The 23466-nt window shown below is 33.2% G+C and overlaps 2 protein-coding genes across 4 annotated transcripts in view; one reads left to right on the forward strand and one right to left on the reverse strand.

Moving 5' to 3' along the window:
- The window catches only part of ND-13B (NADH dehydrogenase (ubiquinone) subunit ND-13B), a 29365-nt gene extending 19347 nt beyond the window's left edge, over positions 1–10018 (reverse strand). The window contains exons 1-2 of one of the 2 annotated variants that reach the window (XM_076457449.1): positions 9950–10018; positions 4096–4140 (exon numbers count right to left, since the gene is read on the reverse strand). In XM_076457449.1, the coding sequence (XP_076313564.1) occupies positions 4096–4140; positions 9950–9970 (66 nt within the window). In that variant the 5' untranslated portion in view covers positions 9971–10018. The remainder of the gene's footprint in view (positions 1–4095; positions 4141–9949) is intronic. The other variant, XM_076457450.1, reaches the window with a different exon arrangement.
- A 12991-nt stretch (positions 10019–23009) lies between these two features.
- The window catches only part of LOC143226455 (synapsin-like), a 191513-nt gene continuing 191056 nt past the window's right edge, over positions 23010–23466 (forward strand). For both annotated transcript variants that reach the window (XM_076457451.1, XM_076457452.1), the window contains exon 1: positions 23010–23161. The gene's annotated coding sequence lies outside the window, so the exon portion shown is untranslated. The remainder of the gene's footprint in view (positions 23162–23466) is intronic.

Here is a 23466-nt window from a genome sequence, read left to right on the forward strand (position 1 = left end):
CAGTACCATGCAAGTGTTAGGACAAGAAATTTTTTTGTAATTCTTTCCATTTTATGAGGTTAACTATTCCATACCTTTACAGAAGGTAAATGTTACACCATGATAATGCTTCACTGATCCCTGTTGACAACTGAATGGGTAAGGGTTAGAATAGTTACCATTCTTTAGAATTCCCATATACTTGTACCAAGGGCATGTCATAAAGGTTCTGCTTGAATAAGCATACTGATCAAATTTAAAGCCTGTAATAAGTGTTATGGTACCCCATGCAGTGTCCTAACTATAAAGGAAGGAGCTGGCATACGATACTGGTATGTGGTATAAGAAATCAATTTAATAACACTCCATAAACAAACCTTGATAAAAATATTGTTAAACACTATATATAAAGTTTAGTAGTCATGCCACAGCCCAAAATGTATAGAAAATTGTCATTAGAGCAGAAAGTTAGCATAAAAGCTGGTTGGACTCTTGATAAATTGCTGCAGACTTGAAATGCTTCCCAAATATTGTACTCACTAAATCATTAAGCCGAGACAGGAAAATTTTGAAAATAGGAAGGAAAGAGATAAAACACCTGAACTCATTAATACTGATGTTAAGTATCTTCATTATGCAACCTTTGGGACAGAAGTAAGACTATCAGAGATGAGACAAAACACCTAAACTTAACAATACTGATGTTAAGTATCTTCATTATGTAACCTTTGGGACAGAAGTAAGACTATCAGGGATGAGACAAAACACCTAAATTCAACAATACTGATGTTAAGTATCTTGAAACAATGCCTGAATGACTGTCTACAATTATTAAACTTAAAGGGGTACACATAAAATATTAACTGTTTGCTGAACTCAAGCATTTCCAGAGTTTCTGTTGTTCTAGATATGAAGATTAATAAAATTCTAATGTTTCACCTGTGATTTACATTTCATTGTTCTCTGAAAGTAGCCCAAAACCTAATTCTTGACTTTGTCCTAATACTCCTGCACAGTACCGAAAGTTAAAAAAAAAGTCTCAAAACATGTCTGTCAGACTACCAACTGAGAATTGATTTCAAGCTTCACAGAAGAGAGCTGTGTTGCCCACTTATTGGTGAAGGGTTGCTGTAAGATGATATGTATTATAGCATGCAGATACCTCAAATGAATATGCATTAGGAGAGATAGAAGTATCAAGTCTAGTTGTGAGGAAACATTTTCACCTGTAGAGTGTAGTATAAGTTGAAAAAAGCTATTTGTGACAGAGGGTGAGATACAGTCATGTGAAAAAGTTAGGACACCCAATGAAAGCCTGTGTAGTTGTGTAACATTTTTGGATATATAGATATTTAATCTGAATTTCAACAATACTGAGAGACTGTAGGAATATAACTAAACAATTAATACTGATGAAAAGACTTTTCAAGATCTTCTATGAATGTAATTCTACAAAAATGCATATTCTAACTGAGGAAAAAGTTAGGACACCCTACCTCCTAATAGCTAGTGTTACCCCCTTTGGCTGAAATAACTGCAGTGAGACGCTTCTTGTAGTCATCTACCAGTCTATGACATCAGTCTGAAGAAAGTTTGCCCCACTCTTCAATGCAGAGTTGCTTTCAGCTGTGAGATGTTTGAGTGGTTTCTTGCATGTACAGCCCGTTTCAAGTCACCCCACAGCATCTCAATGGGATTAAGATCTGGGCTTTGACTCGGTCATTCCAGGACTCTCCATTTCTTAGTTTTCAACCAGTCCTTGGTGGATTTACTGGTATGTTTTGGGTCATTGTCGTGTTGCAGGGTCCAGTTCCGCTTCAGCTTTAATTTTCCTACAGATGGTCTCACATGATTCTCAAGCACCCTCTGATACACAGTAGAATTCATGGTGGATTCTATGATTGTGAGCTGTACAGGTTCTGCTGCAGAAAAGCAGTTCCATACCATGACACTTCCACCTCCATGCTTCACAGTTGGTATGAGGTTCTCTTCCTGGAATGCTGTATTTGGTTTACGCCAAACATGTCCTCTGTTCTGATGTCCAAATAATTCAATTTTGGACTCATCTGTCCAAAGAACATTATTCCAGAAGTCCTGGTCTTTGTCTACATTCTCTCTGGCAAACTTCAGTCTGGCCTTGATGTTTCTCTTAGAGAGCAAAAGTTTCCTCCTTGCACACCTCCCATGCAAGTTACACTTGTGCAGTCTCTTTCTGATTGTAGAGGCATGCACGTTCACATCAACAGTAGCCAGAGCCTGCTGTAGGTCCCGTGATGACATGTTGGGGTGTTTGGAGACCTGCTGTCACATGATATATTTATTTGAAGTGAGGATATAGTGAATGATGGAGCACACAGACTTGAGACTAAGACTTCCAGTAACATTTTTATTTTAGTCATCAAACACTTAGTATTTACACACACATATACAGTTGTCTTTATTAATGTTTATCATAGATAATCCTTTTAATTCTATGAAGATTAACAATGATGTTATGAAATAACGGCATCAGAATTACAAAAAGCTTGGGTGTAAAATGGCCTGGTTTTCACTTATCGCAAGAGACATCTATACTTGTTCCTCGATTCCTTCTTGACTTCTATCCCTTCTTCTTCTGATGAAGATGAGATGTGAGCCTTCTAGATGATGATCTCTATCATGTTGTATGTTTCAGATCCTTTTATACTAGTGGACAGGCATTATGTTGGCTTATTCATAGTACCGTGGTGTCAACTGGCTTCCTGTTTATGATTTAAGCTCATTTCATAATAATAACTTATACTAACATGTTGCCAAGCAGTCAGTTTCTTCTTGTTCATGAACTACAAAACTCATGAATTACATTGGTTAATCAGTTGCCATAGCCCATAATGTCACATTGTCTTGCCATCCTAGGTTCTTCTTGGTTTCAACTCAAACATACAAAGGACAGTGTCTCTTCTTTAGTTTATAGCTTGAATAACCTCTTTTAAACTTAATAGTGCTTATCTGTTCCAGTTTAAGTAAATAGTGGATGTTTTTCAGTGGTTTTCTCTGAAACTCTGTTTTAAATAACTCCTCTGTTGTCCTTGATAGCATCAGTTCTTCATAAACTAGCTATAAATTAATCATATGGCAACAAGTTTCTTGGCATGTCTCCTTGAGATCTTGAACAGTCTTTTCTTCAGTTTTAATTGTTTAGTTATATTCCTATAATCTCTCAGTGTTGTTAAAATTGAGATTAAATATCTATATATCAAAAATGTTAAAAAATACACAGGCTTTCATAGGGTGTCCTAACTTTTCACATGACTGTACACTGGAATTTCTTTTCACTTTACATTGATTATTTAGCCACATTTAGTACTAGGCTACAGAAAATAAATTATAAAATTTTATTAAAAAACGTGTGACATTCATTTAGGACATTCTAGAAGTTATGCAAATGAAATATGAAAACTGTAAGATCAAACAAAGAATTTGTATTCTTAGTACAAAAATCAACTTTCACACTAGTAAGTATCTCAAACCAAACTGACTTTGTAAACTCAGACTAATTTGTAGTAAAAATGCTTTATCAAAAAATATTTTTTTGTGTTTAAAAATACTTGTAAACTGTAGTAAAAGGTTGCTATATTTCATGAAGATACACACAGCAAATTCAGAATTACAGCATAGTTATTTTCATGGTTACAAAGTTGGTCAAAATGACCAAGCCCATATACAGTGGGTAAAAACAGAAAAATAATTTTCCCTAAAGCATATTATTACTAACAAGTTTGTCATCTGTTTATACTCAATAATTTTGAACTTGTTACTGCTTTAAATGCTGAAGTTTATTATGTTATTTTATATCAAGTTATATTTTACAATGTATGTAAAGAAAACTCCAAATGAATTGGTCTTCACTACACTAAGTCCTAAAGTTCTTAACTGGTCTTTGAAGAACTGTAGAAGATCTCAGAAGATGACCCCATCATTTGTTTAATATAATAATTTGAAGTATAATAAGACCATGTTATGAGTTTTCATTCTGAAGTTTACATGTGTTACTAATAGCAGTTAACAATTAAAAAGAAGCACATTTAATATTCATATAACTGAGAAATTTTATGAAATAAATTCAAAATCACTCACATGATGAGGATTTTTGGCAACAGCCAATCCTGTTAAATATGTTGTCTAAAAGAAGAAGAAATAACAGAATAAGTGACATATTAATACATAAAAATAACTACATATATATTCTCCATAATAAAATTCTACTTGGTTAAATATTTCATTTTAACAATTACAATGCCTTTCAATCTTAAAAAAAAAAGGCTACAAATATTGGTCGTCACAAACAGTAATTATTTATACAACCTTGCAATGGAAATTCCAGGTGAAGTCTCTTAAGTCCAGTTCAGTGGTGCACAAACTTTATTTATGGCACTCCCCTTTCTAAACATGCATTTTGTTGTGCACCCCTCTCTAAAAGATAAAACAGTCTGCATGTGCTCACAAATACATCTATATATATTATTCTAGGACTTTTGCAATAGCTTGATAGGTGTGTAAACACTTACAGGAAGATGAATAATCAATCTGGATTTCTCTAGAGATTTTTAGAAAGAGCCAAGACCAAATTCACTCAACAGCTTCAAAATTGGTCAGGATATATAAATCACACATTAATGAGAGCCCCTTTGATAAACTGATTCTGTTCAAGGCATTATTGGATGAGAGTGGTATGAACAGCCTTAGAAAAGTCACAATGTATAAAATACCTTTCTCAACACAGAAATTGTACTGAGAATTTATCTCCCACTGACAATATCCGACTCCAGTAGTGAAAGATCATTCTTTATCAACTTTATTTTAGAGAATGATCTTTCACCACCAGAGTTGGATATCATCAGTGGGAGAATCTTGCATTCTTGCATTTGAACCAGATATTCTGGAGCCCTTGGACGTTATAGACATTTTACTTAATTCTGCAAGATGTAAAATAACAAAGAAATTTGTCAAGAAATTTCACCTGTTCTTGTGTGACTACAAGTTTATGTGTGAAAATAAATGAATAATTTGAAAAGAAGATGACTTGTCATATGTATATAGGCCAATCCTATTATTTCAAGCTCTGCCTTTGGGAAGGGCCTCATCATAAAATATTTGTCCTAGGTCTCTCACAACTTTAATCTTGTATTGATGATAATTGTTGTATTAATTAATTAACAGTTATACTATTTACATGGCAGTTTTAAAACTACATCTATACATTTGTATTTTCAGTTTGTTGGTAAGTATAAACATAAAATGGGCTACCTATGTTGTGCCCACCACAGGTATTAAAATCCATTTTTTAGTGTTGTAAGCCTTCAAATTTACTGCTGAGTCACTGGAAGACTGTATTTTGAAATATAATTTACATGCTCCTATAGCCACACTTGCATGCCACTTTGGTTGATTCTCTGCAGCTCCAAAAGGAAGGGGTGTTCAACAGTTTATTCACCCTGATTCTAATTGACAATGTATATTAGATATTATAAGCTGTATACATAAAAATATCATAACAAAGTGGAAGGTTTTCACCATTCATTTTTGAATGTGCTAGTTACACCTGATTTAGAATGTTGGCTTTAGTTTTTACTGTATTTAAAAAAGAGGGTTGAGAGAACAGCAACCAAAATGACTGAATGTTTTATGGAGAAATGTAGATAGTTTAAAACTGATAAGGTAATGTAGATAGTTTAAAACTTTGACAAGGTAATGTAGATAGTTTAAAACTCTGATAAGGTAATGTAGATAGTTTAAAACTCTGATAAGGTAATGTAGATAGTTTAAAACTCAGGCAAGGTAATGTAGATAGTTTAAAACTCTGGCAAGGTAATGTAGATAGTTTAAAACTCTGGCAAGGTAATGTAGATAGTTTAAAACTCTAGCAAGGTAATGTAGATAGTTTAAAACTCTGGCAAGGTAATGTAGATAGTTTAAAACTCTGATAAGGTAATGTAGATAGTTTAAAATTTTGGCAAGGTAATGTAGATAGTTTAAAACTCTGATAAGGTAATGTAGATAGTTTAAAATTTTGGCAAGGTAATGTAGATAGTTTAAAACTCTGATAAGGTAATGTAGATAGTTTAAAATTTTGGCAAGGTAATGTAGATAGTTTAAAACTCAGACAATGTATTGTAGATAGTTTAAAACTCAGACAATGTATTGTAGATAGTTTAAAACTCAGACAATGTATTGTAGATAGTTTAAAACTCAGACAATGTATTGTAGATAGTTTAAAACTCAGACAATGTATTGTAGATAGTTTAAAACTCAGACAATGTATTGTAGATAGTTTAAAACTCTGACAAGGTTTCTCTGGAAAAAGGGAGGCATGACCAAGATTTTTAATATTGGTGAAGTTTGTAATCATTAAATCTAGATGATGTTTCCATAAGAACTTTGAAGGTTTAAGGTATGGAAAATCTCAAATATGTCTTCAGTACAGATAAGTTTACTTTTCTAATAGGATGGTTGGCCTATGGACTAGTTTACCTTGAGGTATGGTAGAAGATTAGAGAAGAATTTTAAAGATAGGAATAATGGTAGAGAGAAGTTTGTAAGGAACTCCACCTTCCCTGTTTTAAAGATATGCTTAGAACAACAAATGGGGTAGTTGGACATAGGGAATATTTTTTCAAGGTAAGATTGAATTGTATGCAAGATATGGATTTTGCTTATTTAAACTAGATAAGATATTTAGGGAAACTAAAAAAGCTTTATTACACACATTATAAACTAAAATGATATAATGAGAATTGTTTACTCTTGGTTGGATTTGGAGAACACTAATACAAAAATTTATTTTGAACTTCCAAATAGTGATTTAACAAAGATATACTTTTCAAAAGAGTGAATTTTTATATAACAGATGAACTACATCCTGTTACGAATGAAGACATAAAAAAAGGTTGTTAAGAAACTGAGTCTATGTGTTTTACTATCATCAGGAAAAGAAATAGTTTAACTGTCAAATGTTATAGGCCACCTATTCAGACAGATTATGTCAATAAAAATGTATATAATGAAATCAAGGTAATTATCAAGAAGGATCCTGACACTATTGTTACAAGAAACTAATTTCACACAAATTGATTAGCACAATGAGTGAGAGACTTCTTGAAGTAACTAAAGATGATATTCTATGCTAAGTGGTCAGAGAGCTAACCAGAGGGGATGCAATTTATGATTTGTTAATAACCATTAAGAAGGATGTGTTTGCAAAAGTTAACGTGATGTAGACAAACAACAATATATAAGCACAAGAAAAAGGTTTATTGATGGTGGATTGCTTAGTAGTGATCACAACTGAAAAAGACAGGTCAATGTTCTGTTGAAACATGCATGTTCTATCATCAATAAAACATTTCCTTATACTTATAAATTGTTGTTTGCCTACCCATTGTATTAGCATATTGTTCTCTTACTCAAGTTGCAAGCATTGAAACAGAGGAACGTTTGGGACAGAGTAATTATTACATAATTAGGTTTGGTGTTTTGGTAAATGTTAAGATAAAAATAAATTTTAGTTCCTAATTTTTAGAAATTTGATTTTAAGGCAATGAAAGGTATATTTGGACGATGAGTTCAGAGGTAATACAGGATAAAACTGGGAGAGATTTAAAAATAAACTACTTGGAATTCAAAATTGGGATTTCTTTAAAAAACATGGAAAAAATAACAGGGAAGATCAAACCTAACTGTCTGACTGAAAACACAAAAGAAAAAATCAAGGATAAATACCTTAAATTTAAAAGTTTTAATCTGACAGAAAGAATGAAATATTTATTGAAATAATGAAACCTGTATATCTGGTTTAAAACAAAGTTAAAAAATCCAAAGGTGCTCATAAGAATAATATGGATGCATGATCATCAGCTGGTTGACTTTCAAATGTTTTCTTTGCTTCTGTTTTTATAAGAGATGGTGCAATATTCCTGACACACCCTTCTAAAATACATGTTAGGACTGGCCTGAATTGTGTAGATACTACTCCCTTGTTGTAATAATAATAAAAAAAATAAAAGACTGATATATTACAAACAGATAAAGCACTAAGACCAAACAATGTTTTCCTATGGTTTTAAAAAGAGATAAAAAATTATATATGTGAGCCTTTCTTTTTCACTTTTTGTATAACAATAGATAGTGGGCAGGTGCCTGCAAAAGGAAGAAATGCTGTTGTTACTTTTTTTTTTAAAGAAAGTGGCAAGAGTTGCCCTGGGAATTACAGATCAGTTACTGAAATATGGCATCATAAAATCTACATGGTAGGTTTACTGAACAGAAATCTTCTCTTACTAATCAGGAACTTATTTTTTATGATGTTACATGTTATCTGGATAATTGAAAGGATGTACACTTGGTGTGCTTAGATTTTCAAAATGCTTTTGATAAAGTGCTGCACAAAATATTACCTAAGAAAAATCACATTAACTGGAGTTGGGAAGAATAAGTAAACTGGATGGTAGCATGATTAGATGGAAAAAGCAAAAATTTATTACTGATGGAATCCAGTCAAAATGTCCCATGTTTCTAGTGATATGCCCAAGAAGTCTATAAATGGACTTTTGCTTAATTGTGAAATTGACAAACTTTGCAAATGACATTAAACTCTTGTTATTTATATCTGTATCAGGATGATGAGATACTATAGAATAAGTAAGATCACCTACTTAGTTGGAAAAATATTTGCTAATTTATCTTTAATTACATTAAGTACAGGATAATGTATTTGGGTTACAATTTGGATCACACATTTAATATGATAGAAGAAAAGTATCTTGGCATAGTTGTGGATAAGCCACTCAAACTATCTACACATTGTTCTGTTGCTAGTACTAGAAGTAATGCTTAAAAATGTTTGTGCATTTTAAGCATACTCGTTAAAAGTGAATAGAAACCTCTTTATATAAATTCAGGGTTATACATTAACTGTTTTAAAATACTAACTTGAAGCTAATGGCTTTATTAGATCATTACCTCAGACCAAGTCCTACCAAAACTGTTTTGCTGATAAAACAATATGGACACAAAACACCTATAAAAGCATTATAAAATGTTCAAAATCTAAATACCGTTTAGTAGTTGTTTAAAATATTTAATCTCTTTAGTAAATTAATTAAAAGGATTAAATACTTCAGGTACAATATATATACATTCAAAGATGCTTTGGAATAGCAAACCACTACAATTGTAGTCTTTGAAATAAATTGCATAGTATAGCAATGTCAATTTGCAAAGAAAGAAAAGTTTTGGATTGGCTGTTAAGTTACTTCCTTTTATACTTTTGGAAATACACAACTTGAGCATGCAGATTTTGAGAAATTAATATCATGATTTTGTTGAGAAAAAGCAACAAATATGTAAGCATACACAAATTTTAAATATAAAACAGCTACTCAATATAAATCATATAGCTCCATTAGACTAACATGTCACATCACCAACTTGACAAAATGCATTTCCTATTTGTTCTTGGCTAACATTGATGTTGAGCCCTACACAGGCATCGATTTTTGTCTCCTTTTCTAAGAAAGAACATCTTACGGAAAATAAAAAAGTGGTTCAGAGGAGGGCTACTAACAGCAAGATGACTTTTACTTAAGGATGAATTTGAAAACTCTATCTTACGAGCTACGTAAGATAATTTCTCCTCTCTTGAGAAAAGAATGAGTGGAAATAGAGGATGTAATGTTTTGAAGTTTACAAGATTACCTGGGAAATCAGCAGGATAAAAACGTGTGATTTCAATCAAATTAAAGTTTAATCACTGAGTTATGTATAACATTCTGGAAAATATAGAGCGAAAGGGTATACGTTAAAGATTTTGAAAAAGAAAAGTTGGACTCAATTATGGTGGAATCTACTAAAATAATTTTAAGAATAAGACTAAAATTATTATATTAGTTAAATATTCGACTTAAATAAATAAATTTCGTTTATACTTTCTCACCTTCTTCAGGACACCAGCCATTTTTCCCTACGCCCTCTAGTGCTAAAATGCTATTAGGTTTTAGTGCTTCATTTTTATTTTTAAAAAAATGCCTACTTCGTCTTATAACTGATAAATGTTAGATAAAATTGATGCAACTAATTTATTTATTAAACTTCTAATGTATGTTATTCTTTATAAACGAAAAGATCATAATTTGAATCTTAAAGCAATTTTATGTAGTGGACCTAAGGCCAATTTTGTCCAGTAATAATTTCCGGATAAGTTGAAGCTACTACATAACTGGAAGTGTGTGTGTATGTTTTCTTATAGCAAAGCAACATCGGGTTATCTGCTGTGTCCACCAAAGGGAACCGAACCGACTGAAAGTGGAATAATAAACCATGTTTGACGCTATCTTTGAAGAAGGCATAAATTTCTGGTTTTATAATAAATACGTTAGATTCATTTTTTAAAATCTTTGGATTTAAGACAAGCTTTGCAATCAGTTTCTTTTGTCCACAAGTAAAGCGCATAAAATACAAGGCTTTTGTAATTCATAATAAACTTTCTCTCATAGTGAAAACACAGACTAAAGAATCTATAAAGGACTAAATCAAAGCGTTTTACAGACGTGGTAAATGTTTTCAATATTGTTCTTTTGCAATGCTAAATACTAGAAAATTAGAGGTTTTAATTATAAGTTTAGGTTACAAAGAAATACTGTAATATCTTAGATACAAAACAAACTCTTCAGTGATATAATACAAGTTATTTGATATAAAATAAACAAAAATAAAATGCAATACAAAATAACCCTTTTACAAAACCGTAAATATAAGGTACAAATTAAACCTATTAATGTTTAGAATTGATAATGACAGTTACAGTATAGTTTTATATGACTTTTTTTTGCAAAATATAAAGACAAACCCACATAGTAATCAGTTTTTAAATAGTAATTATCTACACAACTATAACAGTTAGAAGAAAACAAAAACTAAAAAAAAACCCTTCCCTAAATACTTAAAACACGCAAGACTTTATTTTACTTATGTTTGAGAAAAATGGCGAAACATCACATTATGTATGTATATGCAAACACACATTTGACTGTTTTTATTTTATAAAAATATTACTAAAAATAATAAAAAATGCAAAACGAGAATAGTATATAAATCTGTAGCAGTCGTGTGACTTGTACTGGTGAATAAGTTTCACTTCAAAGTAGTGACCATAGTCATCATGGTTTTGAAAACAATACTGACACAGTAATTTTGATATATAACTTTTCGGGCTGGATGGGAAGCCTTTTAGTAAGTCTTCTCTTTAGCTATGTTTATTTTTTACTTTTTTATGATTTCTAGAAAACCTTGAGCTATTCCTTGAGAAGAATATCTTTCTATGCGAGAATTTGGGTGATTCAGTAACTGCACTTGTTTCGGTATAGTTTTCTTCTTTACGTGTAACGTGCATTCTTTACTGTGTGTTGCGCAAGACCCACCTGTTCTCGAAATTTGTAGCAGATTATTGAGAGTAAGAATTAACAATATTTGTTTTAGGAAAACGCGCCAATGTTACGAGCATTATTGAAACTTCGAGAAACTCGCGTACTTTGTAAAAAGGTGGCTAGTCGAGTGACAGAAGTTTGTTTTTGAATTTTGCACAAAGCTACACGAGGGCTATCTCCACTAGCCATCCATAATTTAGCAGTGTAAGACTAGAGGGAAGGCAGCTAGTCATCACCACCCACCGCTAACTCTTGGGCTACTTTTACCAATGAATAGTGGGATTGACCGTAACATTATAACGCCCCCACGGCTGAAAGGGCGAGCATGTTTTGGTGTGACGGGGATTCGAAACTGCGCCCCTCGAATTACGAGTCAAGCACCTTAACCACCTGGCCATACCGGGCCGTTAGCTCGTAAAGGTGTAAGAGGCTAACCAAGAAAGGAGAGCGTTAGCTTAAGCGAGGTGTGACAATATCAACTCAGAATTAATTTGTTCGTCGTGGACCTAGATCGTCAATGAAATATTATGTTGTAGGCCTGATATAAACATCAGTATTGTCTGTAAGTTTGTAAAACTCTTGTATATGAACCATTATTTGTTATAACTATTAGTAATAACCGTTATTATAAGTTGTATTGTTTTGTTTTTTTGCATATTAAAATATATTTGTGTTAAAAAATAAATAGTGTGTATTAATTGTGTTGGAAAATATCATAAGTTTAATATATATTAACATTTACTGAACTTCAAAATTTAAATTTCCGATTCTCTGAAATAGTAATACGTAACATAATAAATCGGAGACTCGTCCGAGATAAATTACAATGCGTAACATAATAAACTGAGGGCTAGTGCCGAGATCTGAATCAGAGACAAAATTGATTCTAAATTAATATTCAAATCTTAATTCAATTTATATTTACCCGTGCCAACAAGATTTCATCGTGTCTGATTATCAAAGTTTTCTTGAATCACTCTCCCTCGTACATAGAGAAAAATATAACAAATGTGAATTGCTCGAAATAGCCAAAATTGTAGAATTAGAAGTCAGAAACTCAATGAGATAAAATGAACTAAATGAGCATAGTTGAAACATTAGTTGATCATGATTTTTTGCCTGAGAAATGATTAGAGGAATACTCTAGTGTTTCCACTAGCCAATCAGAGTTGAGTGATAAAGATATGTTAGAAATCCACTAAAAGGAGCCCAGCATGGCCAGGTGGGTTAAGGCACTCGACTCGTAATCTGAGAGTCGCAGATTCAAATCCTCGTCACACCACACATACTCGTTCTTTCAGCCGTGGAGGAGTTATAATGTTACAGCCAATTCCACTATTCGTTGGTAAAAGAGTAGCCCAAGAGTTGGCGGTGGGTGGTGATGACTAGCTGCCTTCCCTCTACTCTTACACTGCTAAATTAAAGGACGGCTAGCGCAGATAGCCCTAGAGTAGCTTTGCGCGAAATTCAAAAAGACAAAAACAAAACAAACAAATCGAGCGTGAAAAAGCTCGCATCGAAGCTGAAAAAGAGGAAGCCCTTATCGAGGTGGAAAGAAAAAGTAAACGTCTCGAGTTCGAACAAGTTTTTATCGAAGCCGAGAAAGAAATTAAGCTGAAAGAAATAGAAATTAGATTAAACGTCGATCGACCAAGGCAAAATGATAACTTTCGATATATTAAAGTACCACCACTCAATGAAATTGAAGTTGATAAATATTTCCAACATTTTGAAAAGGCTGCTAAAACCATGGAATGGTCCAAAGAAAAGTAGTCATTATTGTTACAAGCTGTTTTGACTAGTAAACCATAAGAAGCTTATCATGCTCTCTCTCTGGAAGGTCGTACAGATTATGATAAGAATAAAGCAATTATCCTCCAAGCATACAAGTTAATAACGAAAGTTTACCGTCAAAGGTTTTGAGGTTATCACAAGCAAAATAGTCAAACGTGTATGGAATTTGCCCACAAAAAGGAGTTTTATTTTGATCGATGGTGTAATTCTATGCATATTAGCAACAGTTTCGACAAATTAAGACAATTATGTCTAAGTGAGGAATTTAAATGCTGTACAAGTGATGACCTCAGAGCTTATTTGGATAAAAAGAAAGTTGAAACACTACAGTAAGTAGCTGTTCTTTCCAATGCTTTTACTTTAACATATAAAATCACTTTTTATAAAAAGAAAATCCTGCGAATCTACTAAAGTTGAGGATTCTTATAAAAATTCCAGTTCCTCTAGTTCGATATCTTCTGACATTCAGGATAAAACTTCATCAAGGCTTGTCTGTAATTTTTTTGCGAAAAACCTATTAATGTTATGTCTGATTGCTGGAGTTTGAAAAAGAAAAGAATGCAACACCAAGTTTGTGTCCACATATGGATGTAGTTTAACCAGATCACTCGATGTTGTTTACTTGGCCACTGATAAAAAGACTGATGTAATTAGGGGGAATTCAGACCTTTTATGTCTATTGGCTCTGTGTCTTTGACAAATGGCACTGCTAATTCCATACGTATTTTACGTGATACTGGGGCGACTCAATGATTGTTGTTAGAAGTTATATTGCCTGTAGTTTCGAATTCTGCCACTGTTGAGTGTGTTAGTGCACATGGTATTGAGAACAGTTTTTACTAATGTTCCTCTTTATAACATTTATTTAACATCAGTTCTAGTTTAGGGACCAGTCGTGATTGACGTAAGATCTACTCCGCTAATTAAGGGTCTATCATTATTGTTTGGAAATTATTTGGTTGGGGGAAAGTTGCTTAACCCAAGATGGTTAGCGAGCCAATCACTATTTCATCTAAGAATGATGTTGTTGTTGAAGAGAATCCAGATGTATTTCTCTTGTGTGCTGTGACTTGAGCTCAGGTTAATAAATTAAGCCGAAAAAGAGATGTCAGACACGTGTTCAAAACACTACAAGACAGATTTATCTCAGAAATATTTTGGACCCGACGAGGATCTTGGAAATGACTGTCCTATTGACAATTCATTAGCTAGTGACAACTATGAACGTGAAGGATCTGGTTCACCTGGTGAAGTTCCGTGTGCTAGAAGTAAAGTGACTGCTGAGCAAGAAAAATATCCAAAGCTCTCATCACTATTTAAATATGCAGTCCCAAAAGATGAACTTGAGAAAGTTCAAAATGGTTATTTCTTCAAAAATGGTGTACTTATGAGAAAATGGAGACCACTAAATATACCAGTTTTAGAGGCCTAGACTATAGTTTATATTCTCAATACGGCTAGTGTGGATATTAACACTTTAATTAAAATAAAGTACAGAACAACATTTTGACCTTCTTAGGTCATCTTTAGATTGACAAACCTAAAGATGACCTAAGAAGGTCAAAATGTTGTTCTGTACTTTATTTTAATTAAATTGTTAATATCCACACCAGCCATCTTGAGAATGCATTTTTACTTCAAGTTGGTTTCTCGTCATCAAGAATTAAACTGTAGTTTATCAAATCGTTGTTCCAAAAGCATATTGTTCTGAAATATTAAAAGTTACCCATGGACTTCTCATGCAATGCCATTTAGGACTCGACAAGACGTATAACAAAATTATGAGATATTTATTTCATCCAAAAACTAATCAAGATGTTTCTCAATTTTGTAAAACTTGTCATGTGTGTCAATTGGATTGAAAACGTAATAAGAAAATCCCTCTTATTTTTTGAAACTTGTCCCAGTTTTCGAAGAACACCTCAGTCATGTGATTATTGCTTGTGTTAAGCCAAAAATATAACATTTGTGTTTAAGCACTCTCACGTGCAATATAATTTTATTATCATAAGGTTATTTGTATTGATTATGTTACATATTGTCATGATTATTGAAGTTGTATAATTGTTTGACAATGTATTATACTTAATATTGCTATTAATGTATATATATCTAACATCTTAGTTAAAATTGTTTAACGCCAATGGTACATTTATTTTAATACCTACGCTTGTTTCTGTACAGTTTTCTCTTTTATATGTTATGTATATTCTTGACTTGTATTGCGCAAGTACTGCCTGCTCTATAAATTTGTAGAAGATTCCTGAGAATAAGAATCAACAAGATGAAACTTCGAAAAGCTCGCGTAATTTGTACAAAACCGACTAGCCGATAGACAAAAGAAGAATACTTTTGGCCAGCTGTATTCAGTGTGCTAGAGGCCTCGGAAGCTATAATTGTGATGAACGCTTATTAACAAGAAAACTAGAGAATTGGACCAGGAACATTTATAGATTTTGAACATTACAAACTTCAGTGAATTAATCACGGACGTAAGTATTTCTACGAAGACATTAAATGTCTTGGTCGGAGAAAGTCAACTTGTAAGGATGTGAGGCTAGCCAAGAAAAGACAGCGTTAGGGAGGTATGATAATATCAACTCAAAATTAATTTGTTTGTCGTGGACCTGGATCGTCAATGAAATATTAAGTTCTAGAACAGATATAAACATCAGTATTGTCTGTAAGTTTGTAAGACTCTTATATATAAACCATCATTTATAATAATTATTAGGAAAAACCGTCATTATAAATTGTATTGTTTTTTGTTTGTATGTTTGTATATTATAATACATTTGTGTTAAAAATGAAAATTGTATGTATCAATCTTGTTGGCAAATAAAAATAAATTTAATACATATTAACATTTAATTAACTTATAAATTCAAATTTCCGGTTATTTGAAATAATAATATCTAACGTACGTAACATAATAAATTGGAAACTCGTCTGAAATAAATTATAATATAATTAACAAGTAATAGAATTAGTGCACTAAACATTAGGGAAATAAAGTCAAAGATGAGATAGCACAAGTAAACAAAACAACGACAATAATTTGATTATATATAACAAAGGTCGAAAATAAATGATGTGTGGTTAATTGAATTTTGATTGGTGAAAAACCTCAGATAGAAGGGTGGCCGTGAAAGGTGTGACAATCTGGTCATAACTACCAACTAAATATAACATTGGTCAAGGGTCATTGCTACAGGTTTACGTGTACTCATGTATATATTGCCTGTAAGTAATGTCCTTTTCATCTGTGGATGCCACAGTCCACCAAGTTTCAATGGTTTGGTTATTTGTTTAGAATTAAGCACAAAGCTGCACAATGGGCTATCTGTGCTCTGCCCACTACTGGTATCGAAATCCGCTTTTTAGCGGTGTGAGTCCGCAGACATTCCGCTGTGTAATTGAGCGAGACATTTTCAATGGTATCATATTTAACAAACATTCAGTTTTGCGACATATCTGTGTCAGTCCTATGACAAAACTACGCCAGAACCTAGACACATTCCTTTTACTAATCTCTGTTTGTTATACAGGTAGATTTCAAGTTTTGTATGAAAAAATCGGGAGTGGAACTACAGATATTGGTTCCCACACAAATGACCAAAATGGACGAGAACAACACAGGTGATAACCTCTCTAACCGTAGAAATTCATTAGTACTGACGCATGGTAACTATCAGATTCCTTTCAAATGCAAGTTTTGTACAGGTTAAAAAATGACTATAAAGTAATGCTGCACGGGTATAATTTCTTGCCTCTGGGTGAGCACTCATAACATGAACTTTCAGGGATTTCAACTGCAAATTTTAAGGACACATTGTTAATATAATATATATAAAAACAAGGGGGTTATTAAAATACAGTTTGTATGACTGAAAATTTCAGTCTTAACCAAATATGTGAGGTCTAGTCTGATACTGTGTGCAACTTATGGATTTCTTTTTTAAGAGTTTCACCAATTCACGATTATTTCGATTGTTTCTAACAAAAATATTGTTCACAACTGCTAGAGAAAACTTTAGATTTAACTGTGTTTTGTTCCACACGTAGTGTGAGCTTAGTCATTATTTCTATTCCTTTTATGAAAATACTCCACCTACCAAATACTTCAGTGTTAAAACCGAAATACTTTTTAGCAGCATTCATGAAAATATCAGATGTACTGTATCTTCAAATAACTCTCTACAGACCAGTAATAACAGTTGACCTCATATATCAAAGTTTAACTATTCAGAACAAATCCTATGTTTCATTAATTTCTTTTGCTGGATTTCTGTGTTTTGAGCGTAATTGATTCAGTTATGCTATATAATGTTCGTGAACGACTTTATTCACCATCTATATATATTATATGTTCAACACATGTATTACTATATACATATGTCTCATCATTACGCATCATAATACATACTAGGGCATTATACAGACTACGTAGCTTTGGTGCTATAATGTGATGCCATACACGACCACTTAAACTCAATATGATATCTCGACATCACTAGCAGAATTTAGATGGACTAAAACGTTTCAGTAAAATTCTTAGAGCCAAGATTAATATTCTTGTTGTCTCTATAGTGTTTAATAATGTCCTTTCAGACCAACCTAGTCTAAGTATAATTTCCTGCAGAAAATACATTTCCTGCTCTAGATGGTAACCAAACTAACGATATCAGTGATGCCGAGAAAACCCACTTGTAGAGAAATATATATGCAAAAACGGCTCGTTTGGGTTGAGAAAATATTTTACATAGAAGAGCGAACAACGTTTCGACCTGACGATGAGAAGGACGAAACGTTGTTCACTCTTCTATGTAAAATATTTTCTCAACCCAAACGAGCCGTTTTTGCATATAAACTAGCGATATATGTATTGTATCACCATTCATAAATTGGTCCACTCACTACAGCTGGTGTCATAGAACAATAAATACAGAAAAATACATTGAAACTTAGATTATTTCAATTAGATTTACAGTAATCTTATTTATATTCTGTACTAAGAAAGAATACAGCTCCCTCACTGACATGGAGGGATGATATACACTTAATTGTACTGAGGGAAGTCTAGGGAGTGTTATTTGGGTTACTCTATAGAACTTCCACTACTTGGTTAGATAGGGTGAACAACTTATGTGGAATGCAGGATGACGTTTTGTTTAAGAAAATTGATTCCAATCTCAAAAAGCAAGAGCTGCTCTTTCAGTCCTGTTAATATTACAATAAAGAAAACTAAACTAACTTTGTAATGACCATGGTCATCACACACATTATACTGCATACAGTTCACCTCGAGACATCACTTGATAGCTTGAAAAGCAAGTAATGTCACTTGTTGTCAGTCATTGATTGACTTTACAATCAAGTAACTGTTTTAACTGCTGGTCTGTAACAGTGAAGAAGTCATATTTGTTATATTGGTTGACCACTACAACTATCTTGCACTTGTTCTTCAAATGCTTCCACATCTGACTCATCTTCCACAGTTGGATAAATACTTTCAACATCTTTCTCCTCATCAGATGAGCTGAAATGAATTTAAATAATACCGTCATTTCTCTGAAACATTTAGGTTTCGACTTTTAATTCCTGGTCAAGCAAGTGCATTAGAGGTTCATCATTAACATATGACCTTAACTTGTTCATGTATTTTGCGTGCTTATATGTATCAAACGACCAGTGTAACTCATATTTCAATGTATTGACCTGTCTGAGTACTAGATAAGAACCTGTCCAGCCAAAGCTGGAGTGCTTCCATGTTATTGACATGTACTAAAACCTTATCCAGTCTCAAAATTCTGTTTCTTCTCCTAAAAGCAGGCAGAATTTAGTATGAAGCAGATACAAGACTGCCAGAACACTTGAGATTGTAGGTCGATGATTATACAAGTAATTTGAATTACACATAGAAACAGACATTCAGAGAGTTTCTGGTTAAATATGCCTATGCGATTGTGGAATTCAAATGACTTTATGAGTTAGATATCCATAATTTACCACCAAATAGATATAGGTGGCATGAATCTGATAAAACAGTCACCATGCAGTCTTATCTGAAGCACTGTGGACGTAGCTACTGATAAAATACAAGGGGTGTTGAAGGATTGAAGCACAAAGCATTCACAAATTGGTCGATGGTGATTGTCATGAAAAAGGAGAGCATGTCAAAATTCTGTTTCAATTTTTAGATGGACAGACATGGTGTCCCACACTGATGCTTTTCCATTCCCATGGACAGATGAATGTTTGGATGTACTGGAAGGTTCCTGTTGGCTCAGCTTTTAAACCTTGCTTTTAGATACTGGCAAGTCAAGCAAGATGACCAAAATATGTATAAAAACTACTTTCAGAACCCGATACCGCCTGTATAAATGCCATATCACGCTATTCAATCTTTGTAGCATTATTGCAACTTTTGAGCTTTTGATGGAGCACTAATAGGGCCACAATGAGAGATATGTGTGATTTACGTTGACAATTATAATGTCTTGGTTTTTGGTCGAAACTTCCTTTCTGCTATTGAAAACTTCAGCAGATATGAAAGGCAGGATTGAGATTTAGCAAAACTACATTTATGTATATGCAGTTGGAGTTCCGTGACTGTATTGTTGGAAAGGATGACATTTCAGTTAATCTGGCATTTTCCTTCCAAGATTACTGCGTAATTATCTACTTTTGCTAAAATTGAAACACATTTTAGATTTTAGATAGAATGAGGACTATGACTTTGAATTTCCATTATTAAATTGTGTTTTATTCGCAAGAATCTGTGCCAGCACACTCAAGGTGAGATGATATGTTCCTTTTTAATACTGATACCCGTAATAGCAGAATTGTAGTGGCATTGTTTCAGCTGCAGAATAGAGTAGAATGTGTAAGGGCATGTGGTAATTGTACTCTGATGTCTTCTAAATGCAGATGTTGAACAATAAAGAAACAACTGCTTGCATTTATAATACATGTTAAACATTACCAACACTACTTGTATGGTAGAACCTCACTATTTACGTTAGCAATGCATCAATGAAATGGCTTGTGAACTTTAAGAATCCTAAGGAGTGATTGCACATTTGGTCACAACTTTGCAGATGTACAATATTGTTGTGCAGCAATACCTATGGATTTTTTGTTTTTGAATGTTGCGCAATGCTACGCGAGGGCTATTTGCGTTCCCTAATTTAGCAGTATAAGACTAGAGGGAGGCAGCAAGTCATTACCACCAACCACCAACACTTGGGCTACTCTTTTACTAACAAATAATGAGATTGACTGTCACATTATAACGCCCCCACGGCTGATAGGACAAGCGTGTTTGGTGTGACAAGGATTTTAACCCGCAACCCTCAGATTAAGAGTCTAACCTCTTAACCCACCTGGCCAATTCTTTATTAAAATTTTCATACTGTGCTTTAAGTTGTTTAGTCTTTGATAAAGCTTTACTCTTTACACGTAGGTTGTGTTAGGCTTAAGTACATAATTTTACTCACATAACAAAATAAAATCCCAAATCTACCTATACGTACATTTCGTTTATTAAATAATAAGAATACTCTTATATTATGAGTTTGGATATTTGGGTTTTTTTTTAGGTTCACGCTGAGTATTTGGGGGACGTTTTCTGAAGTTGTCGCAGCTAAGGATATTATTTTCATATTCTTTATAAAACATCCTCAAATCTGTCGTCCCAAAAATAAGGGAAAAAAAAAACCTTGTACCACCTCAGTCTACGACGTTCCTTATACAACTATAAACACCAACCCCGGTAGCCCAAGTCTGGAAGCTCATAATGCTACAAAATGGGTTTCGATACTCGTGGTCAGCACAACAAAGATAACCCATTGTGTAGCTTTGTGCTTAACAACAAATGAGCAAGCAAACCACCAGCACCTTGACTTCAAGTAAGGAGGTATCGTGTGTACAAACTGGACTATTAGTGAAGTGTTGTGAAATACATAGGTACAGATTCTACGTATTTCAAATATTTATCCAGTGAATAAACAAAATCAAAATCCAAGTCACTACTCTAATGTTACTCCTTTTAAGCTTTTTTATAAGACAGAAACGTGTCCTTTTTTTCAGTGAAACGATTTTCTGTTTACTCTGGTGTTATACTATTGATCAAACCTGTTATTAAAAGCTTTCCCTGTTTGTTTTTGTTTTATTCTTGGTTAAGTTCTAATCGCATGTTTTCCTACCTGTACACATAGCATTTTCGGAATCATATATATTGAATGTAGAGAAAGGATGTGATATTGATAGGTATACTATATTTCTTTATTGTAGTATTATATATATAATTTAAATTTTTAATTCTGTAGGCGGAATCCCAGATTATACTTTTGTAATTCATTAAAAAGTAGAAACACCAAAATGTGTTATTCTTAACAAATACCTTATCATAGCATCCCTCGGTTCCGTAAGTATACAATACTTACGCACACATGAATATATATGTATATTAGTATCGTTGAACAAACTGATTATTAGAAATTTATTCTTTACGTAGCTCGCCAAGTGGCTAACTATTGATCTGAAGTTCCACAGTTCATGTTCTAAGACCAACAAAAAAATCGCGCTCTGCATTTTTGGACTATGAGTGCGTTATAAGTGTGTCAGTCAGTTAGTCATTTCCTACTATTCGGTCACACAATAGTTAGCGGTTAGTGATGTTTATTAGCTGCATTCATATCAAAATTAGAAGCGGCTAAATAGCCCTTGTGTAGCTTTGCGCGAAATTCAAAAAAATCTGATATAAGCCAATATATATATTTTAGCAAGCAAGCATACATTGCAAATATGACAATCTGGCTCAATCGCATAAGAATGATGACGATAGAGAATCCAGTTTATCTTGTTCTGAAACTTTTAATATGAATTAGTTGTGTATTTAATTTTGTAAGATTTGCTGCATGATTCTATCAAATTTTTAAAAATAATGTTACCGTAATTCCATAAAGAGTTTGAGTGACCGTCTCTTTGCTTGATTTTTTGAATGTCGCGAAAAGCTACACGAGGGCTATCTGCGCTAACCGTCCTTAATTTAGCAGTGTAAGACTAGAGGGAAGGCAGCTAGTCATCACTACCCACCAACAACTCTTGAGCTGCTCTTTCACCAGCAAATAGTGGGATTGACTGTAACATTATAACGCCCCCCAGGGCTGTTTGGTATGACAGGGATTCGAACCAGCGATCTTCGGATTACGAGTCGAGGGCCTTAACCACCTGACCATACCGGCCCATGTGACTGTCCGTGTATAAGAAAACTATTTTCTCGGTGACATTGAAAGAAGTATAACCCCATATAAATTAAAACAATTAAAGACAAACCACATATCATAGTTTGAATTCAGAATAAAGATATTTCTAAGTTTGACAAGCCTTAAGTTGTAATGTGCCCGGTGTTAATATATATGAAACCCGTAAATGAAAGAAAGCACAGATAGCCTAGTTGCTTTGCGCCATAAAACACGACCAAAGGAAAGGAAATGGGTTTTTCTCAGCACCAGATGTTTCAAGTTCTTCCAAAATCTTGACATTTAAATACATCAAAAGTACATTATTTAAAATAATGATGTGTTTACATATACTTAGTGTATTTTCGTATTTTACTCGTGTTATATGGTATATTTTTATATTCTAGATGTGGCTGAATAAAAAATACAATGAATAAACTATTATTAAAGAAAACAAACGAACGAACAAGAATAACAGGTAAGACAATTTTGTTCTTAATCTAGATGGCGCTAATATACGTTTTGTTAAAGCGTCAGTTTGTAACCGTTTGCTTGCGAAAGTGTGTACGGCTGTATTGTATTTTACGCTAACATCTCCTGGGGTGGGCATGACAGACGACGTCTGATATCCACTCCTCTGTTAATTTTTGTGTGTATTGCTCTTTCCAGTTATAGCCTAAAAAGGTAAGACATTTAGTACTTTAAAATATTAAAAAATATGTTTTTCCCTTTAATCAGTACTGCCTTAAGACCTTCATAACTAAACTAGTTCTTAAAATAAATATTATTCGTTAACCATTGGAGAGTAGAATATGGAGAAATCTACCGGCGATTACGGTTACGAAACGAGAGATGCTGAAACTAGCTTGCTTCTTCTTGAAACGACTAGGATGAACCTAAGAACAACGTTTTTCTGTGTATGTGTGCAAAAATCCTTCAGTAAATGGGGAAGAACAGTAAAAAGGAAACATACATCATTTACGAACTTT

Source organism: Tachypleus tridentatus, chromosome 9, assembly GCF_004210375.1.
Source record: "Tachypleus tridentatus isolate NWPU-2018 chromosome 9, ASM421037v1, whole genome shotgun sequence".
In the NCBI taxonomy this organism is placed as follows: domain Eukaryota; kingdom Metazoa; phylum Arthropoda; class Merostomata; order Xiphosura; family Limulidae; genus Tachypleus; species Tachypleus tridentatus.